Here is a 19,873-nt window from a genome sequence, read left to right on the forward strand (position 1 = left end):
AGAGAGAGAGAGAGAGAGAGAGAGAGAGAGAGAGAGAGAGAGAGAGATATCCAGGATTAGAGTTACCATGGCAACAAATTATCCAAGAAACACATTTAACTTTTTTCCAACACAAAACAATGTGACCTGGCTCTTCTAACTGGAGGAGAAAAGATGGTAATATATATTTGCTTTCTTTTTTCTCCAAGGATCAATGAGCAAAACATAATGTGCTGAAACATATTCTTCATCTCCCTGAAAAAACCAGACATGTAGAAAAAGTATACTTTACTCAGACTAGTCTTTAACATTTCCTAATTCTGGGAACAAAAATCGGGAATAGGAAAATCTTTCAGAAAATCAGTTTTTAACTTTAACATAAACAAATAAAGAGACAAAAATACACACTATCTTGACTATTTGGATAAGGAATAGCACTTTAGTACAACATTGAAGGAATCATGGTTTAAGGCAGAGAATTTAAAGTATTTCAATTTAGAATTTCTAACTATAAATTCTACATAGGTAGATTAAACAAAACAAAACAAACAATCAATCAAAAAACCAGGGCCTCTCTGTGTGGCCCTGGCTTTTGACCAGACTGGCCTTGGTCCCTCAAATGTTGGGGTTAAAGGTGTGTATCATCTTGCCTGGTTGCTATTTAAGTTATAGTTTTGGTTTAAAACTGGGCCAGGAGCATTGTGTAAAAAACCCATCTATAGATGTCTGTTGGGCATCTAATGTCTGTTTTCATCTACTAGATATGGTTATTTGGGTAATTTCCTTCATGAATAGTTATATCTGTTTATAGAGTCTTGAGAGATGTGGGTTCTCAGATGTCTTGTCAGTGTATTCTGGAACCCAACACAGTAACCAATTATTAGGCATATTATAAGGCCCCTGAGTGTACTAGTTTATGGCTGTCTTTTGTCTTTCCTCATAATACTTGTCTTTTATTAAAAAATAAAGTCTCAGTATGCAGCCTAAGCTGGCCTATGACTTTCCATCCTCGTGCCTCAGCTTCTTAGATGGTTGGTTACAGATATATGCCATCATGCTTGGCTTATAAGTATATTTTTTCCAATTGTAATTTGAGACATTTGGTGGGAGAAAGACAGAAACACGGGGATAGTGGGATAAAATCAGAAAAATCTAGAAAAGTTTATGTGGAACATAAAACAAAGCCCAGGAACATGGAAAATAAGAAAAGAGGTGTTCTGGTTGGAATCAAGACCAAGCCTGCAGCACTTACGTGTGCTTTGTACAAAGTACAGTTTTTAAGGAACATTCGACAGTTAGTCATCGAATCAGAGTTTCTCCCACTTGTTCTGGGCCAACTCTCACATTCCCCAGAGAACATTCTGCCTCAGGCTTGACAGGGAAGTTGAAAGGCGTGTTCCTTTCATAGAGGCATGTGTAGCTTGTCACCGCTGAAGGAAGACTTATCAAACCTCCCAGCAGCTGTCTTCTATGCAGTTCTAGAAAGGAAACCAGAGTTCCTGGAATTGCAAGGAGTATTTTCGCTGATTTTTAATTGTATGGATTTTTAAAGACGAGGAAGATTATGTGTCTATATGCTGGTGCCCCTTAAGAAGAGCTAAGTGAGCGAATATATAAATAGAACCAAAGATGGATTTGGGCTTTCTAAGGCATAGTTTAAGACAACATGACAGGATGAAATTGGTGCATGCTCACTTATTTCATATGCCAAAGTGGGAAAATGAAGAAAGAAGATGGAAAGGAACAGCCTACAAGGCTATTTTGTCCATTTTCTACTTTAAGTCAAGAAGAAATACACCTGCATGGACATCTATGAACTGTGCACTCTGAAAAACATCTGGACAAAGATCAAAATGATAAGGAATAATAAAATAGTAAACTATTATTATAAAATAATATTGCAAGGGTCTACTATAGGACAATTAATTTCCCTCATTTATCACAAAATTGCCACCAAAGTGACTTGCAGTGAAGCTAGGAGATTAAACGTCTTGTGAGACAAGGATCTGAGGGAGACAGGACTCTCAGGGCTTTCTACGTCCAATGCAGTAGACAACTATGAGGAAGCACGTCTCATTTACGCCCAAGGCAATGCTTCTGATAAATGACTATACTTGCCTTTCTGACAGTTTTACATCAAAGTTAAAGGTAGAAGAAACTAGTAACTTTGTTCTTAACTCTGACCAATGTTAAGAAGCTGTTGGTGACAGGACTCTGGCTGAATCTAAGATAGTTTAAAAAGGAAACAAGGGAGTATGCAGTTAGACATTGCTGCAAGAAAGGAAAGAAGGCCGGGCGGTGGTGGTGCACGTCTTTAATCCCAGCACTTGGGAGGCAGAGGCAGGCAGATTTCTGAGTTCGAGTCCAGCCTGGTCTACAGAGTGAATTCCAGGACAGCCAGGGCTACACAGAGAAACCCTGTCTCATGTGCCACACCAGGAAACAGAACTGCAGAATCCTGTTAGGAAAATCAGAGCTGCTCCCCCGTAAGGCCTTCATATCCACTTTGCAGTCTACTGGTCCTTCTCAGGAAGGATGCCTGTGACATGCCTGTGACATGCCTGTGACATGCTTGATCACCATGAGTGTGGATCCAGGCCATTTATTCAGGATTCTGTAACCCCCTACCCATTAGAGGTGCTGAGACATATTCCTTAAGCCATGACTATGCAAAAGAGACAGAAAAAGCTCAGAATAGATGTGTAGCGTTAATACATGATGAAGCAACAGTAGATTTCTATGTTCTTTCTTTGTCCCATTTTTCCTGTCACAAAGAATTGCATTCTGACTGAAAAATCTGAATAAACCCAGACAAGAGGGATCTGACAAGGGAAGGATGCTGCAGGAGGTTACACCTTTTGGTATATATTCTATGTGCATATTTCATACTCATGTAGTTAGATTTAAACAGTAAGGACTCACAAATATTTACAATTAGATCATAAAGTAAATGTGTTTTCACAATTATGACACAGACAATAAACTATGTCTAAGCATAGTGTTCTTGTTCCTCTTACTATAATTGAAGCATTCTTCAAAAGTTCTGTAATGCTGAAGGTTTAGGAAAGATTCACAAATTGAGGATACAGAATGAAAACTTCCTGGTTAAGACAAAGGTTCTAGCCAGGTGTGGTGTCACGTGCTTATAATCTTAGCACTCATAAGTTTATAGAAACAAATAATTTTTCTTGTTATTACAAGTTACATAATATGTATTATGCATGCTCATATAGATGATTAAGGCCAAGAGTGAAAAATACAATAGTATCCTAACATAGATATATTAAAGTCATTAAAAATTCAATTATATCTTGATGATTAAGGGAAAAGGCAGTCTGTGGGTGGGACTCAGTGATAGAGCACTTGCTCAGTATGGCCAAGGCCATGAGTCTGATCCCTAATAGAGCCTAAAGCCAGCTAAACAAGAACAACGACAACACAGAACAATTAAGAGAAAATAATTTTAAAATATGAATGACTATTATAAATATTATGTTATATTGATATTGTGGGTGTATAATATGATGTATGTATGTTACTTTTATGAATTCTATTAAATTGTTACTATATACTTAAGATGTGATCCCTCAGCAGTACTTCTTCAACCGCTAGTGTCAAAACAAGATTTTAAAAAAAATATAAAGTCTACTGAGGAGGCAGAGGCAGAGATTTCTGTGAGTTCAGACCAGCCTAGTCTACACCGAGAGTTCCAGGACAGTCATGGCTGCATAATGAGACCCTATCTCAACAAAACAAAACAAAACAAAAATTACCAAATCTGCTATGAGATACAAACCTATAAATTTCAATATTCTTGCTCTTTTGCCTGGAAAGCCTAGTGGCAGTTGCTTCTCCAGCCACAATTACAGTATTGTTTTCCATGACTACCCCAGTGCACACTGTTCCCAAACCCTCCCCATACTTGGGTGATGAGATAAAATAGGTCTTCTGTGACACGGGGTCATAACAAAAACTGGCATCCCCATAGCTCCTGTGCCGTGATCTGATTCCAGAAGAATTGTTCCCAATGCAAAGCAGAAGGCTGGTGGTCTCCATGCCATAGCGAAGGTTAGAGGAGTGCTGCTGGGGCGTCTTGATGGCTTTGAACGCATTCTGGATTATATCAATGCAACTGCCATCACAGAGGAGCATCGTGTTCCTTCTGAGGGCCTGTCTTAGAAAGGAAGCGTTTATAAGTTCCAATCTGACTTGCTTCAAAAGCTCAACGAGATGCTCTGTGCGCAAAGCTTGGTTATGATTTACCCATCTCAGAACCAAGTCCAGAATGCTCTCTTCTCTGGATATATTTAGATCATCAGACTTAATAAGTGCCAGAAGCTGGTGAGCTTCGATGTCTAGTATTTCTGCATGAAGGCTTACCTCGGCGAAGTGCTGATATAAATACCTCTTTGACTGATCAGATAAATCTTCTGCTCCAATTTGTTTTGCAAAGTGATAAATTCCTATGCAGTTGGAGGCATCCATGTGGTCCATCATATAGTCTTGGCACACACTAAAGACTTCTTCCATCTGCATAAAATAGGCGGCCATTGCTACAGTCTGTACGTTGGCGTTATTGATCTCCAGAACAGCACTGTACATGTAGTTTAGTATCACTGACACACTTTCTGCTGTGATATCATAGAGTATGACCTCCCTCTGAGTGCACTCGAGGAGTCCACAAGTGAACATAGCCTTGAAGTAAGGACTAAAGGCAGCAAGGACCAGTCTGTGGCAGGGAAATTTCTCCCCTTCTGCTATGAGCACTACATCAATCATTTCTTCTAACTCTTTCATAGTCTTAATTTTATCTAGTAAGTTCAAGCTGTGCTGGTGTTTTCCCTTTCCCTCAGTCTTGCGCTCCATGTTGCATGCCTTGAAACTGGTAAGTAAAATTTCTTTGAGCTTAGCTTGATTCCTGAGGAGCTATTTGCATTTCTGATTACTCACAAATCAATGGAGATTCTGTGAAGCATTCCTGCGGGAAAGAAAAGAAGCAGGTTCTGTCGAAGGATAAAAAATTTCTCCATACTTAACATGTAGCATTGGTGCTAAGCAGTATTTACAAATAAATATTATACATTCAGAACAGAGCAATTTAGGACAACTACTTTGTATCTAAAAAAGACTTTGATATGTAAATCATCAGTTATTAACTGCTGCCGCAATAGTTTCTAATCATCAGTGGTTCCCACCACCTCATCCCCCAGGACTGGAGAGTCTCAGAGTGAAGGAAGAAAGAAGTAAAAAGATAAACGCATTTTGCAATTCCATTTCTAGTTATCAGAAGGGCCACCCTGTAGGCTGAGGATTCCGAGGTATCAGTTAATATCCTTTTTATAGAGATGCAGTTTTACATGTGGATTATACTCAACTCCTCTGCAACACACAACCATATGTATAATGACTAATCCATATGACTGTGATTAGGGTTGCATAGACCCTGGAAGTGAGATGACTGAAACCAAGTTCATGCTGATTTAACTTTGGCATGGGAAAGATTATTCAGACTGGTAGGTAATGAAAATTTAATTTATTCTGAACTTTAAAGCACAAGCCAATGGCTGCTGATCTGAGAATTCATGATATTTAAAACTTAAACCTAAATGTGTCCTCTTTCCTTGCCCAGCTTTTCTTTGTTCCCCATTTCACAGTGGCACAGACTGAATTGCTTCTTGCCTTTAAAAGCCCTAGTCTAATTAAAAGTCTCTAAGCTGGTGGTGTCACCTTCGCCTTCCCCAGGCGATGCAAACATGAGGTTTCAAGGAAGTTAATTAGCTGCTTTGATTTAAAGAAAGACATTCCCAGAGCCAGGCCTGTGAGGAGAGGGTCTTAGTGTCTACATCCTTTGCTAGTTCTCACTTGGCTGCAGAGCCACAGGCAGTGAGAAGGTGAGTGCGGCAGAGTGAGTGTGTAAGGAAGAAAGGGGGCAGTTGTAAGAACAGGATGCACTTTTCAGCTCAAAAGGGCAGTGAGTCCCCAATTTTCTATAGCCCTGTAAAGAATTAGACACTTTGTGAGATATCTTTTTTTCTTCTTTTTTAGGTTTGAATTAAATTTCACTTCAAGAAACAAGTGATACATACACACATGGCAGGGATGTCTAATTGTACACTGACAAATAAAGACCCAAGAAGCACTTGGTCTGAGCGCATGCCATAACAATCATCAGAGCTAAGAAGCAAAATGGCCACAGAACTCTGCCAGCTGGACACTGCTGCACAGCCTCTTCGGTTTGCTTCCGTAACACTTAAAGCTTTCTTGGAGATGGCTTTCCAGTTAAAAGCAAACCTCTGATTTTTTATTTATTTTATTTATCTATAAGAGTATCCAATTATGGGCAATTAAGAGATTGCTGTAAGTCTGAACCCTCTTATACCCACTAAGCCTAGCCAAAATCACATTATAAAGGTATCCTGACACATAATCACATCAGCTATTACTTGGAGTAAAAAGAACTTACGGTTTTGGGGGTTTTGTTTGTTTGTTTTGGTTCAGATCTGAGAATTGAGCCCAGGCTATCACAAGTGCTAGGCAAGCTCTTTACCACAAAGTGACACCCTTAGTCCAGAACATAAGAATTCTTTTAAGGAAGTAATGTTCTTGAAAAGGCCTAGTATTGTATTTGTATTGATGTGTAAGAATCCCTTGAAGGCTACCAGCATTCATGATGTCAGAAGGCTAAGTGCACCTTCCAAAAGGGATGCTCTTGATCTAATACACCACAGGCACCACAGGCACCACAGGCACCACAGGCACCACAGGCACCACAGGCACCACAGGCACCACAGGCAGTTTGGTCAGCTCCTAGACTATGGATCTTGATAATGTTAGAACTCAGATGCTTGAGACCCAGTGTTTATGATTAAAACCCTAGGATTTCATATATGTAAGAATGGAGTCAAATTCTGCCTGATGGACTTTTTGGTACTACAGTTTGGCTATTGTGATAAAAAACAGGCATCACTACTTTCAAGAAGTACAAGTTAAATAACTAATGGATCTATGTTTGCTCATAAACATACCATAAGTAGTATTTAAGATTTTTTAATTTATTATTTTTATCTGTATAGATTTTTTGTCTGCATGTATTACTCTGCACTGTGTCTGTGGTACCCACAGAGGTCAGGCAAACGTTGTCTGATCCCCTGGAACTGGAGTTACATACAGTTGTAAGCCACGTGTAGATGTTAGAAATCAAACCTGGAACGTAGCCAGTCCTCTTAGTTGCTGAGTCATCTTTTCAGATGCTATCTCACAGATTTTTATGGTGGATGATGCTGAGTTTCCTTTAGTATCTAACTTATCTTAACCTTGGTGTGCCTGGGGAAAGCCAGACCTATAGCCTTTATTACTGTTAATGGTTCAAGGACAGCCACAACACCCAAGGGTGGCTATAGCAATGAAATTCAGGTCTTGGCTCCATGACTGGGATGACCATATGTTAGACACTGTTGCAGCCATGCCCCTCGGATAGCAGCAGGACAGAGCAAATTCAGGGAAGGAGGCAGAGTGTTCAGAGCAATAGGTTTGAAAATGGGTTTAGAGTGTTGAGACAGTTTAAGCTAGTTTGCATTGAGAATGCTATTATTTGTAATCTAGGATCCTTACTTGTATAAATGACATTTGAAGAAATGTTGAGAAAAGTTGCTCTAGCCACTGTACTTAAGTACATCACTGGGTTGAAGTCTTATGTTTTCAGATACCATACTGTCAAGTAGAACCATCAGACTCAAATCCTTACTCCTCCTTCATAGAAAGCTCCAGTCAAAAGTTTGGCATGGTAACGCACACCTTTAATCCAAGCACTTCAGAGACAGAGGCAGGAGAATTTCTAAGAGCACAGTACAGCCTTATCTACATTGTGAGTTTCAGAGCAGCCAGGACTACATGGTGATATCTTGTCTACTGGCTTCTCATAAAAATGGTCAAGGCATTACCTGACTGAATTGTGGACCCACTTCCATCTGACCCCGAAGTCTGTATTCTTACTCCTTCTAGTGCAAGCTCTGGAAAAGTAGGGCTAAATGGTAGATATGCCAGGCAGGCCATCTGGGCTCTGTCACAACCACTCAACTTTGCTCTTATGTCACAAAAGCAGCCACAGGGGGTGTGGGGGAAACATAAACAAATGAACATGACTGTGTTCCAATGAGATGAATTTTGGATGCTGAAATTTGAATTTCACAAATTTAACATGCCCTATTTTCATGTGACTTGAAATATTATTCTTCTTTTGACTTTTAAAAGCTATTTAAAATTATGAAACCCGTTCGTAGCTCATAGACTGTGCAAAAACAGTGGCATGTTGCCGACTGCTCCAAAGCTATAAATAAATCCACTCTCTAGACTGTGAGTAGGACACTATCCTGTCTGGGTGATTAATCTCCATTTCTTTTCCTAAATTCAGCTGAAGAGGTCTGAGAAAGGGTTGTCTCTGCTTTGAAAACACGTCAACTGCTTGTCCATATCTATATGCCTACATCATTTATATCTGTATTTAGTCTCTTGAACAAATGGTGTATTTGGATGTGGTTCTTTCTTCAACACTGGCTTACACAAGTAACAACAACAAAAGAAAAAACTCAATTTACTTTAAAACAGAAACAACAGTTTCAGACACTTTGGTGAATCATTACTGTGAATGTTTTAAATGGACATACACATTTGCTAAGTACTTATTCCTTCTAGTTGCTGTTTATAGACTCTTGAAAGGTATTCTAATTGCTTTGGCTTTACAGATCAAATTAATTTGGTGGTTGAAATTATGGGGTTGAAATTATGTTAAATCAGCTACCACAACCCAAAAAATATTCTTTTTCTTTGCATTTAAAGAGCACAGAACGTATTGGTGTGGCCAATGTATGTTAGGCTAGCTGTTTACTTACTGTCATCTTAAAATGATTTAACTTTTCCTACTCTTGGTTTCTTTATCTGAACAATGGATATAATGCATATAAATCAAGTAGTTATTTTAGTCTTTAGCTCTCAAATTGACAATAGGTTGACTTTACCATTACAGTGACTCAGCAAACTCAGTACACAGTACAGAGTACTCAGTACACTCTCCACGGCTACGGGTGTGGCCTTGGGCTTGTTCCTGAGGCCAATATCTGACTCCTTGTCTACTGTAATGAAGTATTATGAACATGTTTTACAGCCTCTTTAAATTCTAGCTTCTTTACTTGGGATTTCTTCTGAGAATTATATAAGAATAAGAACAGGTGGAAGAACTGAAAAAGGTTATTTATATATGTACAATATGTAATTAGCTTTATAAAATCTACTTGGTAAAGTGAAGGCGAGACATACCTGCACAAATACTCAAATGAAAATAATTTTGGTGCATATACAAATCACGTGTGGATACAGACACAGCCCATAAATGGAGAGAGCTGACAGCAACTTTTTCTCATAATGAGGGCAGAAAGTGCATTCTCCTTTCATCAGCAAAACAAAATTGTATAAATGTTCTCAATGATATCAATGGGGAGTTATTCTCTGCTCTAATTTATGGCAGACTGAACTGATGCATTCATAATAATAGTACCCATAATAATGGAGAAAGATGGGTAGCAAAGATAAATATAAATCACAAGAATAAAGCCTAATTACCCTGCAAATCCAACGTGCAGTTACACCCAGGTCCATTATATTTAGTTTAGAGATGTGCACTGCTATAAATTTAATGTAGGGCAAAAATGTCAATTTCTCAAAATCCCAAATGTTTTGCTTTCACATTTGATTTTATCATCTTTCCATTATCTTTAGTTGCTGCTTTTTCTGAATAATACATGACCAACCTTTCTAAGAAAATTCTCCATCTTTAGCAGAATTTAGAATAATTAAAATTCATAGCAGCGCTGTTTGAAATAGTAAAAACCAACTTAATATCCATTAACAGAGTAAAACATATTCACTCAAAAGAATGTTGTACAATGGAAAAATGAATAAACATGATCTACATGTATCAAAACACAGTTATATAATAACTAGAATTCATGCTACAAACTATTAATGTGTTTAAAATATACAATACAGTATACTGTCCTATATATTTATATTGTCCTATATATTTATATTATATTTATGATGCCATAAATATAAACAACAGATGAAAAGAATAAAGTATAGTACAGGAGTTTTAAATATCGTTTTTGTAATTTTTCTGTAAAATTATAAACACCAAAATAAAAAGGTTAAAAATTATGTATTTTTAAGGACATATACAACTATAGTGGAACATAAAGAAAGGAAGGGTACTTATAAGCAGTGAATTCAGGAGAGCAGTTGCTTTCATGAGATGTGAAAGAAAGACAGAGAAGAATGACAAGGAGTTCCAACTGTATAAATGTTTAATTTCCTTAGCTGTATGGTGAGGACTCAATCCACATTTCATTCTTTATGCCCTTTGTATATTTTGAAAACCCCATAAAATGTGTTTAGAATAAAAGACTGTATTAATATCAACTACTTATGGTTTCTGAAAACCTTACCTGTGTTGTAAATGATATCTGTACATTATTGGATGTCATATGCAGAGAAATAATAGATACATTATGAATTTTCATATATTGTAAATTTACATATCAAAGTGTAGGCAGCCCAACTTATGAGTGACTGGAAAATACAGAAACCTTCTTTCTGATCTGAATGACAACAGCTTTGAAATCTTGTGGCTATATCCCTACCTCTTTGTTCATTTCTTCAGCATTGACCTGTATGATGAGGACAGTTGCTAGATTCAGAATTGTTATGTGTTTTCCCCCATAAAGATATTTGGTACAGTGAATAGGTTACAACTATGATTAAATGATCTACATCAAAGCTTTGGATTTTTATTTATAAAAAAACCCCTGAAAAGCTAGGCGTGGTGGTGCAGGCTTTTAATCCTGGAGGCAGGTGGCTCTTTCTGAGTTCAAGGCCAGCCTGGCCTACAAAGTGAGCTCCAGGACTGCCAGGGCGGTTGTACAGAGAAACTCTGTCTCAAAAAGAAAAAGTAAACAAACAAACCCAAACCCAACAACGAACCAACCAATCAAACAGAAAACAGCTGAAGAGCAAACAAGTAACTAGGACATAGGACAAGGCTCCAAAAATCTAGTTTTCCCCAAATTGCCTTCAACAGACTTTGGTTAACAAACCAAGAAATATCAACAATTATGACATCCGAAAATAATGTCCCAGTTCCAATGTTCCCAGTGCCAGGGCAAAATCTTTTATTAAGAAAGCCTTTTAAAAGTCAGTGACTACCATGTAAAAAAATTATTACTCCACATTTAAACAAAATTGTCAAGGGCCATTTTCACCAGGGCTCATTCCAGCCCTGTGAACTTCATGGAACTGGCTCCTCCCACCACTACTTGTCTCACTTCCTGATTTTCCTTCCTTATCGTTTGTTTGTTTGGTAGTGTAATGTGCTAACAATTCCAAAGCATACTTGTAATTCTCTGTGACAGGAATATCCTTCTCCGGTCCAGCTCTTCAAAAATTCAGCTCAGCTATCATTTCTTGAAGTAAAGGGCTTTATGTTTTATTCACTTCTCTGTTCTTACTGTGTCTGTGTTGTTACCTGGCATGGAAGAGTTGCTTGGTCTCCAGTCCAAGTACTAACCAGGCCTGACTCTGCTTAGCTTCGGAGATCAGACAAGATCAGACTAGTTGGGGGAGGAGGGAGTCTATCCTCAAGCTATCCCAAAAGCTGTTGCCTGTATGTGGGATATGTTCTTCCAGCTGGGTTGCCTTGTCTGGTCTCAGTGGGAGAGGATGCGCCTAGCCTCACAGATTTTATGTGCCAGGGTTGGGGGATACCCAGGAGGGCCCCCACCTGCTCAGAAGATAAGAGGAGGGAGGGAGGAAGGACTGTGGGAGGGGTGACAGGGAGGGAAATGTAAAGTGAGTAAAAAAAAAAAAGAGTTACTTGGTATGGTTGTTTGATCAAAGTAATGCTTTGCTTAGTACTTACTACATCATTCCTAATAACCTTATCCCTCTATGTCTTGATAAATATTTCTGAGGCAGGGTCTTTCTAGGTAGCCCTGGCTGGCCTCTAATTCACAAGTGATCTTGCCTGCCTCTGTCTCTTGTGTGCTAGGATTAAAGGCATGTGTCAAGTCTGCCCTTCTCCCTGTATGTCTTTGCATGTACATGTCAGGTTTGGAGATTCTGATTTTGTTTAAACCATGCTTTAATGCTTTAAGTTATTACCTTCCAAGAGACTTTATTCCCTCGCCTGTAATTTGGGGCATTATGACATCTACTTCTCACCTCCACTCTCAAAGTTAATTCTTCATAGTCATTATTTGCTTTCTGAGATAGAGGCCTCATTCCTAGGGAGTAGCCAGCTGAAGCAAAATTGAAATATTCCTGCATTTATAGATAAAAATGGCAACATGGCTCATTTCCATGTGACCTTAAAAGCCAGCTGCAGCTTCTCAGTTGCCACATCTGCCCATCCGTGCTAAGCCCTAAGAGTCAGCCATTATTCATTTTGCTTTCCCTATTTCTCTCCTTGAGGATGATTTTACAGCCATTTAAGTTTGTGACCCCTGGTTTATAACATAACACTCTTACTGCATTGTTTCTGCCAACACCAGCTATTCCCCAGTCCTACTTTGGCCAACACGGTAGGAAATGGCTAAACATGCATACCACCCTAATTATACAACCTTCCTGAGGATGTCGGTTCCCTGATTTGTTTAATACGAATAATTCACCTTCAAACATACATAAGGCCTGCAATAAGGAGTCACAGAGATGATAAAGACAAATAAGCCTTCTCTTCTCTTTCCTTTGGTGCGCTCACAATGTTTTGCATTCGCACAGTTCCTTATATTTTTCCAAGTGCTTTAATATGCATTATAGCTCATTAGTTCCTCTTAAGAATCATGTGGGGAAAATGCAAGGCAATTATATTCCTGGCTTTAAAGTTAAGAGAGTCGCCCAGGGATACATTCAGCGCTGATTGAATTTAAACGAACCGAACCCTGCTTTATTATGGGCTCCAGGAAGGCAGGAGAGCCCTTACCTTGGTGGCATTTATAGTCTAGCGGGGTCGCAAAATAATCATGTAGGGAAGGGAATTATCCTGGAGGCCTAGCAAATGGATTATGCCACAGGGAGACCCGAGCGGCCGCTGACCCCGCGCCGGCCGGCCGGCCGACCGAGGGCGCGTCCCCTCTCTAGGCCCCTACTTACTCACTGCTGCCCGGCCCCGCTCGCTCCGCCGCCATGGCGCTGTGACTGGGCAGGGCGCGGGGTCGCCAGGGCGCGGCCGGGCAGGCCTGACTGACCACACTACCCGAAATGGGCCGGTGCGGACAAGCGCTATAAATAGATGGAGCGAGGGGGGTGCAAGGGACAGGCGGCGTCCCAGCGAGGACAGGGAGGGCGCTGGCGGTCACCCAGAGGTAACAGGTGCTCGGGCTCCGCGCGGGAAGCGGCCGGGACACGCGCCGCAGTGTGCGCCTGCGCAGGGTCTTCCCGCGCTTGTTCCAGACTCAAGTCGTCCCTCACCTAGCAAGCGCTCTGCGCCTGCGCGATGTCTTCCCGCGCCAGACCGCGCGCTAGGGGCGACGGCGTTCTGTCAGTCAGGAGCCCAAAAAGACACCTTCGAAAAGAGACTTTGGAAATCGGGGCTTTTAAAGAGGACAGGTCTTTCATTTAATATTTAAACGTTGCCAAACTCACCCGAGGCTTCTGTGTGATCTTACTGAGTACGACTTACGGTAGGGTTGCTCAATAAAACGCAGTAACTCAGTTAAATACAAAATTCAGGCATACAGACTATTTCTTTTTCGTATAATATGTTCCAGAGATCACATGACCGGTCCACATTTAGAAACAACTCATCGTTTTGAAACCAAAAGCAAGATTTGGTCTCAATACAGAATATAGGTTTTCTATATTTTTATTTGTTACAGCTGGCAACTATTTGAGCAATCAGCTCCTGATGTTGGAGGGGGGATTTCCTTTAAGTGGAAAGTGTCCCCTAATCCTGAGGAAAGAATAGTTCCGTTCTCAGGGAGCTTTCAGGCATAGAGCATCGTCTACTTTGTGATTAAAGAAGCAGTATTAAGTCAGCTAATTTAAAGCAAACTAGAATGGCTTTAGTGTGGTAACACATTGTGTAAGGGTCACAACTTCTTGGGGGGGGGTTTCAAATGACCCTTTCACAGGGGTCGCCTAAGACCCTTGGAAATATCACCACACATAAGGGTCACAGCATTAGGAAGGTTGAGAATCCCGATGGATTAAAATGAAGCTGTCAGTGGGGATGTGTTTCTAGAAGAGAACCTGTCTCCTGGCTGCTTCACAGTTTCTAGAAACTTCTGATTCTTTTGACTGTGATTCCCTTTCTCTTAAAGTCAAAATCAAGCTGGGAGTGGTTAGTCATACTTGTAGTTTTGGCACCCAAGAAGTGAAGGCAGGGGAATCAGAAGTTCAAGAGGCTGTTGGCTTCACAGTGAGTTCAAGGCTAGTTTGGGCACATGAGACTCTGTATAATGACACCCTGCCGCTGCCTCCTCCAAACCTGGGGTCATAGAAAGGAGTCTTTCTCAGGTTGGATCACTTTGATGCATACTCATTTTTCCTTAAAAAAAAAAAACAACTTTGTGGTAAAATATGTTTAACATAAAATTTATCACATAAGCATTTTAAGTGTTCAATCTAGCATCACTAAATATATTGATAATGCCGTGTAACCACTATAGTTTGGATGTTGACTATTCCCCAGAAGTTTGCATGTTGAACGTGTGAGCCCAGAATGATGCTATTGGGAGGTGTTATGACTCTTAGGATGTGAGGCCTGGTAAGTCCTTAGATTACTGGAGGGCATGCCTGTGATGGAGTCAACAGGAGCTCAGTTGGTTCTCTTCCTCGGCTACTTCAGTTTGCCTACCAGAGGTCCAAAACAATGGGCTCACTCAGTCTTGGCCTGGACCCTCTCCTGCTTGAAACAAAATCTTTTTTTTCTTTATAAGTTAATCACCTCAGATATTTCATTACAGTAACCGGTAGCCGAGTAATACAACTGCCATCACCATTTCCATTTCTATACTTTATTTTGTTGTTGTTGTTTGTTTTTAGAGACAGGGTTTCTCTGTATAGCCCGGGCTGTCCTGGAACTCACTCTGTAGACCAGGCTGGCCTAGAACTCTGAAATCCACCTGCCTCTGCCTCCCAAGTGCTGGGATTAAAGACGTGTGCCACCACTGCCTGGCTCCATTTCTATATTTTAAAATCATGACAAAGTTATTAGAAAGTATCACCTCATTTTTCTCTTTTCCCAAATATCCAATCATCAATAATCTATTTTCTGCCTATATGAATTGACCATTTATATACTTCATATAAGCAAAAACATATACTATTTGTCTTTTTGTTACTAATTTATTGAATAATGCCCTCCAAGTTCATATATTATACATGAAATTTTCCTTCTGTTTTAAGACTCAATGTTACTGTATGTATTTAATGTATACACATTTAATTGAAATTTATTTTCCTTTTCTTTTTTGATAGAACTCACTGTGCATCCACGACAGCCCTCAGACTCATCATCCTCTGGCCTCAGTCTCCCTTGGAGCATTTTAGTATTATTCTCACATATGTCTGTATCTTCAAGTTCATGTTTTTAGGTATTTGAGGAAATTCCTCTTACAGATCTACCAGCTCCATTTTGATTCTTCTACAACGATTTCTGTTCCTCCTTTCTGTTTTTGTTACAGGATGTCAGTGTGAAGCCAAGGAGTCTTTCTTGGCTTGTCTTGAAGCTTTCTTTAATTTCCTTGTTGGCCATTTTAGTTTACCTTTTATATTTGTTTCAAGAGAAAGTGGGTTCTGTGAAAAATCAGAGCTTCGAGGATGGACCGTTGGCCAACCACAGACAAGGGAAATCCTTGCTACCTCATTCCCAATCAGTTTAAAAGTCACACTGTTCTGCCAATCATATTGCACCTAGTTGCTGTTTCTCTATGCTACCCCTGGAAACTGTATAAAGGTCTGCCAAAGGAACTGCCTGGGGTCACGGCCTCTCCTTTGGGTGCTGGATGACCCCAATGTGTTGGGACAATAAATTCCTCTTGCTTTTTGCATTGATTCTCTGCTCTGTGTGGTTCACTAAGGGGGTCCCCGGAAAGCTAAGGCTCGTCAGAGTCTTACATTCTCATTTGGAGCTCTTCCCTGAAGCCTTGTTTCCTGCAAAGCACTTACATTCCTGCAGTAGAAGAGGCAGGCAGTAATGGGTCTATTTGCATAGAAAGCTAGTAGGAGGATGAACTAGCCCTGCTAGTGAACATGAAAGTATATAGTAAGCTATAAAGTCACACCAAGTCATTTTCCTCTGGCAGGAGTGTGATTCTAAATCAAACTCAGTCCCAAAGATCTTGAAAACTGGCTTTTGTGCTTCTTCTCTGCTCTTATTCTTGAGAGTGCTTTCCTTTTCTTAACAAACTCTCTATTTCTAACCATGTGTCTCTAGTGCTACCCTTCCTCTGCCTTGAGACACAAAGAGTCTGGAATCAGTTGTCCTTTGAACTCAGATCTGTGACTCAGCAATATTAAGCATGCTTCTCTGAGATTCTGGGCTTTTGTACTGTCCTCGTGACCTCTGTGCCAGACTTTAAAGGCACAGGTTTCTCCATATCTCCTCTCCTGGCAGTTGCCAAGTCTTTCAGCTTGCCTGCTCTTTTATTTGTTTCTCAGACTTTAATAAAATTGTGCTTGATCTTCAGAAAGATCTTGAAAATGGAACAGAAAGCTATCTCCTATTCATAATCTATTTCATCCCACAGTGAGCTAGATATGGGCCATATTTCTTTTGTTGGCTTTTCCATTTTAGGAATTTATCACAGTGAAGTTCAGAGAATGGAGTTATTACCAGTTTACTAAGCCTCACTGTTCTGCTTCAGCACAGCCTATTCAGACAGCCTTTCCATGCTGAGGGCATTTGAGGCTACATACAAGTTAATCACAAAACCTTCTGGAAATCACATTTCTCTTGTTTGGGGCTATTTCATTTTCCTCAGCTGTGAAATCCCCAAATCCCATGTATGTGAATACTCAAGCTCTGATTTAGTGCAGTTCCAAGTAGTTTCTTGACACAAGCATGACGAGTTGTTATTTGTTACATTATTAAACAATAATCCAGTGATCCTATATATTGTTTGACCTTTCTTACAAATCATTAGAATGAGAGCTAAGACACACTTGCCTGACTGGGAGCTTTACAAAGCTGCTAAAGTGGCTCTAGTTGCCAAACACCCATCCCCCTCCTCTCTTAATCTACCTCTCCTCAGATATTGCCCTCATCCACTGGCCCCACTACCTCCAAGCAGTGATGAAGAGGGGATAGCAAGCTTTCTCTGGAAGAGGATACCTGTCAGCACACAAGATGACTTACTGTGTATCATTGGCTCTGAGCTGCATGACAAAATGAAGCTGCCATTTGGAAGCAGATATTGTAGAATTTTATTTATCCAGGATAGCAATTGCTTTCTTTTTTCTGTTCAGAAGAAGGGGGATACAGTATCTATTGCCTTAGTTAGGATTTCCATTCCTGTGAAGAGACACCATGACCAAGGCAACTCTTATAAGGTCAACATTTAATTAGGGCCGTTTCTTATAAGGCCAACATTTAATTGGGACTGGCTCACAGATTCAGAAGTTCATTCCATCATCATCAAGATGGGAATATGGCAGTGTCCAGGCAGGCATGGTGTAGAATAAGCTGAGAGTTCTACATCTTCATCTGAAGGCTGCTAGTGGCTCTTATATGGTTAGGAGGAGGGTCTCATTGCCCATGCCCACAGTGACACACTTATTCCAGCAGGGCCACACCTACTCCAACAAGGCCAAGCATATTCAAACCACCACAAGTATTATATCTTATAAGTAGGTAACCTTGGGTGCAAGTCACACTGTGTAACTCAAACATTTATTTTGCTTTTCATAATGCCATGTATCTTTCCGTTTCTGGTTGTTTTCAAGTTTAGTTTTGCATTTGTGCATGTATTTATGCAGCTAGTGGCTTCTGTCTACAAATGATATGAGGGCAAGAGTGTGTACAGCTCTGCTTTCAAGCCCAACACAGAGCCTGGTGCAGAGTAGATGCTTGATAAGCTATGGAGTAAATGAATGTATGTGATTCGGGAGTCCCTCGTTATTTCCCGGGCTACTATGTGCCTTTACCAAAACACACTTCTAGCAGAACACTGATGCGTCCTCTATACCCCCGGAACACTCCAACTGTCTCCTCACTGGGAAATGGTTTTAGCCAATGGTACCACAATGGTCTCAGGTCTCTGTCCTGCTGGATAGTGAGCTTTTCCTGGTCGATGTGACCCTGCTTATTACTGCATCATCCCCAGGGATCAGTTCATGGCTGGCACATAGGTTGCCATGGTTTGGATGTTCCCTCTAAAGCTCATTTTAGATTTACTTGCCACTGTGAAGATATAGGGAGGTGGAATCTTTAATAGGTGATTAGATCATGAGGGTGCCACTACCATGAATGGATCAGGTCCATTTTCAAGGAGTTAATTATTGCTGGAATTCTCCCCAGTTCTCCCTGTCTCAAGTTTTTTGCCTTTTTTTTTTTTTTGCCTTGTTATAAATAGGTGAAAGTCCAAATATGTGGGTCCTTTGATTTCCGAATTCCTAGCTTCCAGAACTGCGAAAAAGAAATTTCTCCAACAAACTAAAATGTTTGCTTCCCTGTTTCACCCTTTTGCCCATCCGTCTTCTCTTCCAAAACATTCTTTCTGTGTCATGATCCAGCCTTTTTATCCACTTGCAAATACTCAGTGGGAGAGAAACTTGGATGCCAAATCACACAACGGAGGGGTGTTCCACCAGTGCAGTTCACTGCCCTCAGCTTCTTTCTGAGCTCCCTCCTCAGTTCTGAGTATATCCTGGCAGAGTAATTTGATGATGGCTTCGGAAGGGCCTTTCCATCCCTCTAGACCTTTTGCACATGGACTGGACACCCATCCTGTGTCAGGTAAAGCTAGATGCTGCTCTGCTATGGACAAAACAGACACAGTTCCTTGGAGATTATAGTCTGGTGAGATAGCAGATAATGCAACATCTGAATTTTCCTGGTCTTCTGCTTTCATACAGAGCTGTTTCACTTTTCATAGTTTATGAAAATTGCAAAAATTTTTGTTCCCTTTCCTGCCACTTTTAGCACCTTTGCCTGTGTTTCCTCTTTGCTGCTAAGTTTAAAATGTGTGACCTGCACTTGTGGGGGTCTGTTCTGTAGCTCCCAACCTCCCTCCTTGCCTCTGTGCTTACCACCTTCCAGGCCCTTTCCCAGCTATGGGTGCTTCCTCCTCCTTGGAAATGCTATGTTCTTTCGTTGACAGTTATTTGTGTCACAGCTTTGTTTGGATGATGTAAGAGATTTATTATGCACTCAAAAAATCATACCCATTGTACTAGCTGGTTTATGTGTCAACTTGAGACAAATTAGAATCATCAGAGAGAAGGAGCCTCAGTTGAGGAAATGCCTCCATGAGATCCAGCTGTAAGGCATTTCTTCAATTAGTGATCAAGGGGAAGGGCCCAGCCCACTGTGGGTGGTGCCATTCCTAGGCTGGTAGTCCTGGGTTCTATAAGTAAGCAGGCTGAGCAGGCCAGTAAGCAGCACCCCTCCATGGCCCTTGTATCAGCTCTTGCCTCCAGGTTCCCGTCCTGTTTGAGTTCCTTTTCTTCCTTTAGTGATGAACTGCAATGTGGAAATATGAACCAAGTAAACTGTTTTCTTCTCCAAGAAAATGGTCATGGTGTTTTGTTGTATCAATAGAAACCCTAACTAAGACACCCATGGACTGGCCAACGGTTAAGAGTACTTGGAGCTTGAGCTTGTGATGGTTAATCTTGGCTGTCAACT

The 19,873-nt window shown here is 40.5% G+C and overlaps 1 protein-coding gene across 1 annotated transcript in view; it reads right to left on the reverse strand.

Moving 5' to 3' along the window:
- Positions 1-4,957, reverse strand: part of Kbtbd12 (kelch repeat and BTB domain containing 12) — a 61,874-nt gene extending 56,917 nt beyond the window's left edge. The window contains exon 1 of the mRNA XM_028782983.1: positions 3,776-4,957. Within this exon, the coding sequence (XP_028638816.1) occupies positions 3,776-4,845 (1,070 nt within the window). The 5' untranslated portion in view covers positions 4,846-4,957. The remainder of the gene's footprint in view (positions 1-3,775) is intronic.
- Between the last annotated feature and the right edge of the window lie 14,916 nt (positions 4,958-19,873).

The sequence above is a fragment of the Grammomys surdaster genome, unplaced genomic scaffold, assembly GCF_004785775.1.
Source record: "Grammomys surdaster isolate TR1022 unplaced genomic scaffold, NIH_TR_1.0 948, whole genome shotgun sequence".
NCBI classification, from domain to species: domain Eukaryota; kingdom Metazoa; phylum Chordata; class Mammalia; order Rodentia; family Muridae; genus Grammomys; species Grammomys surdaster.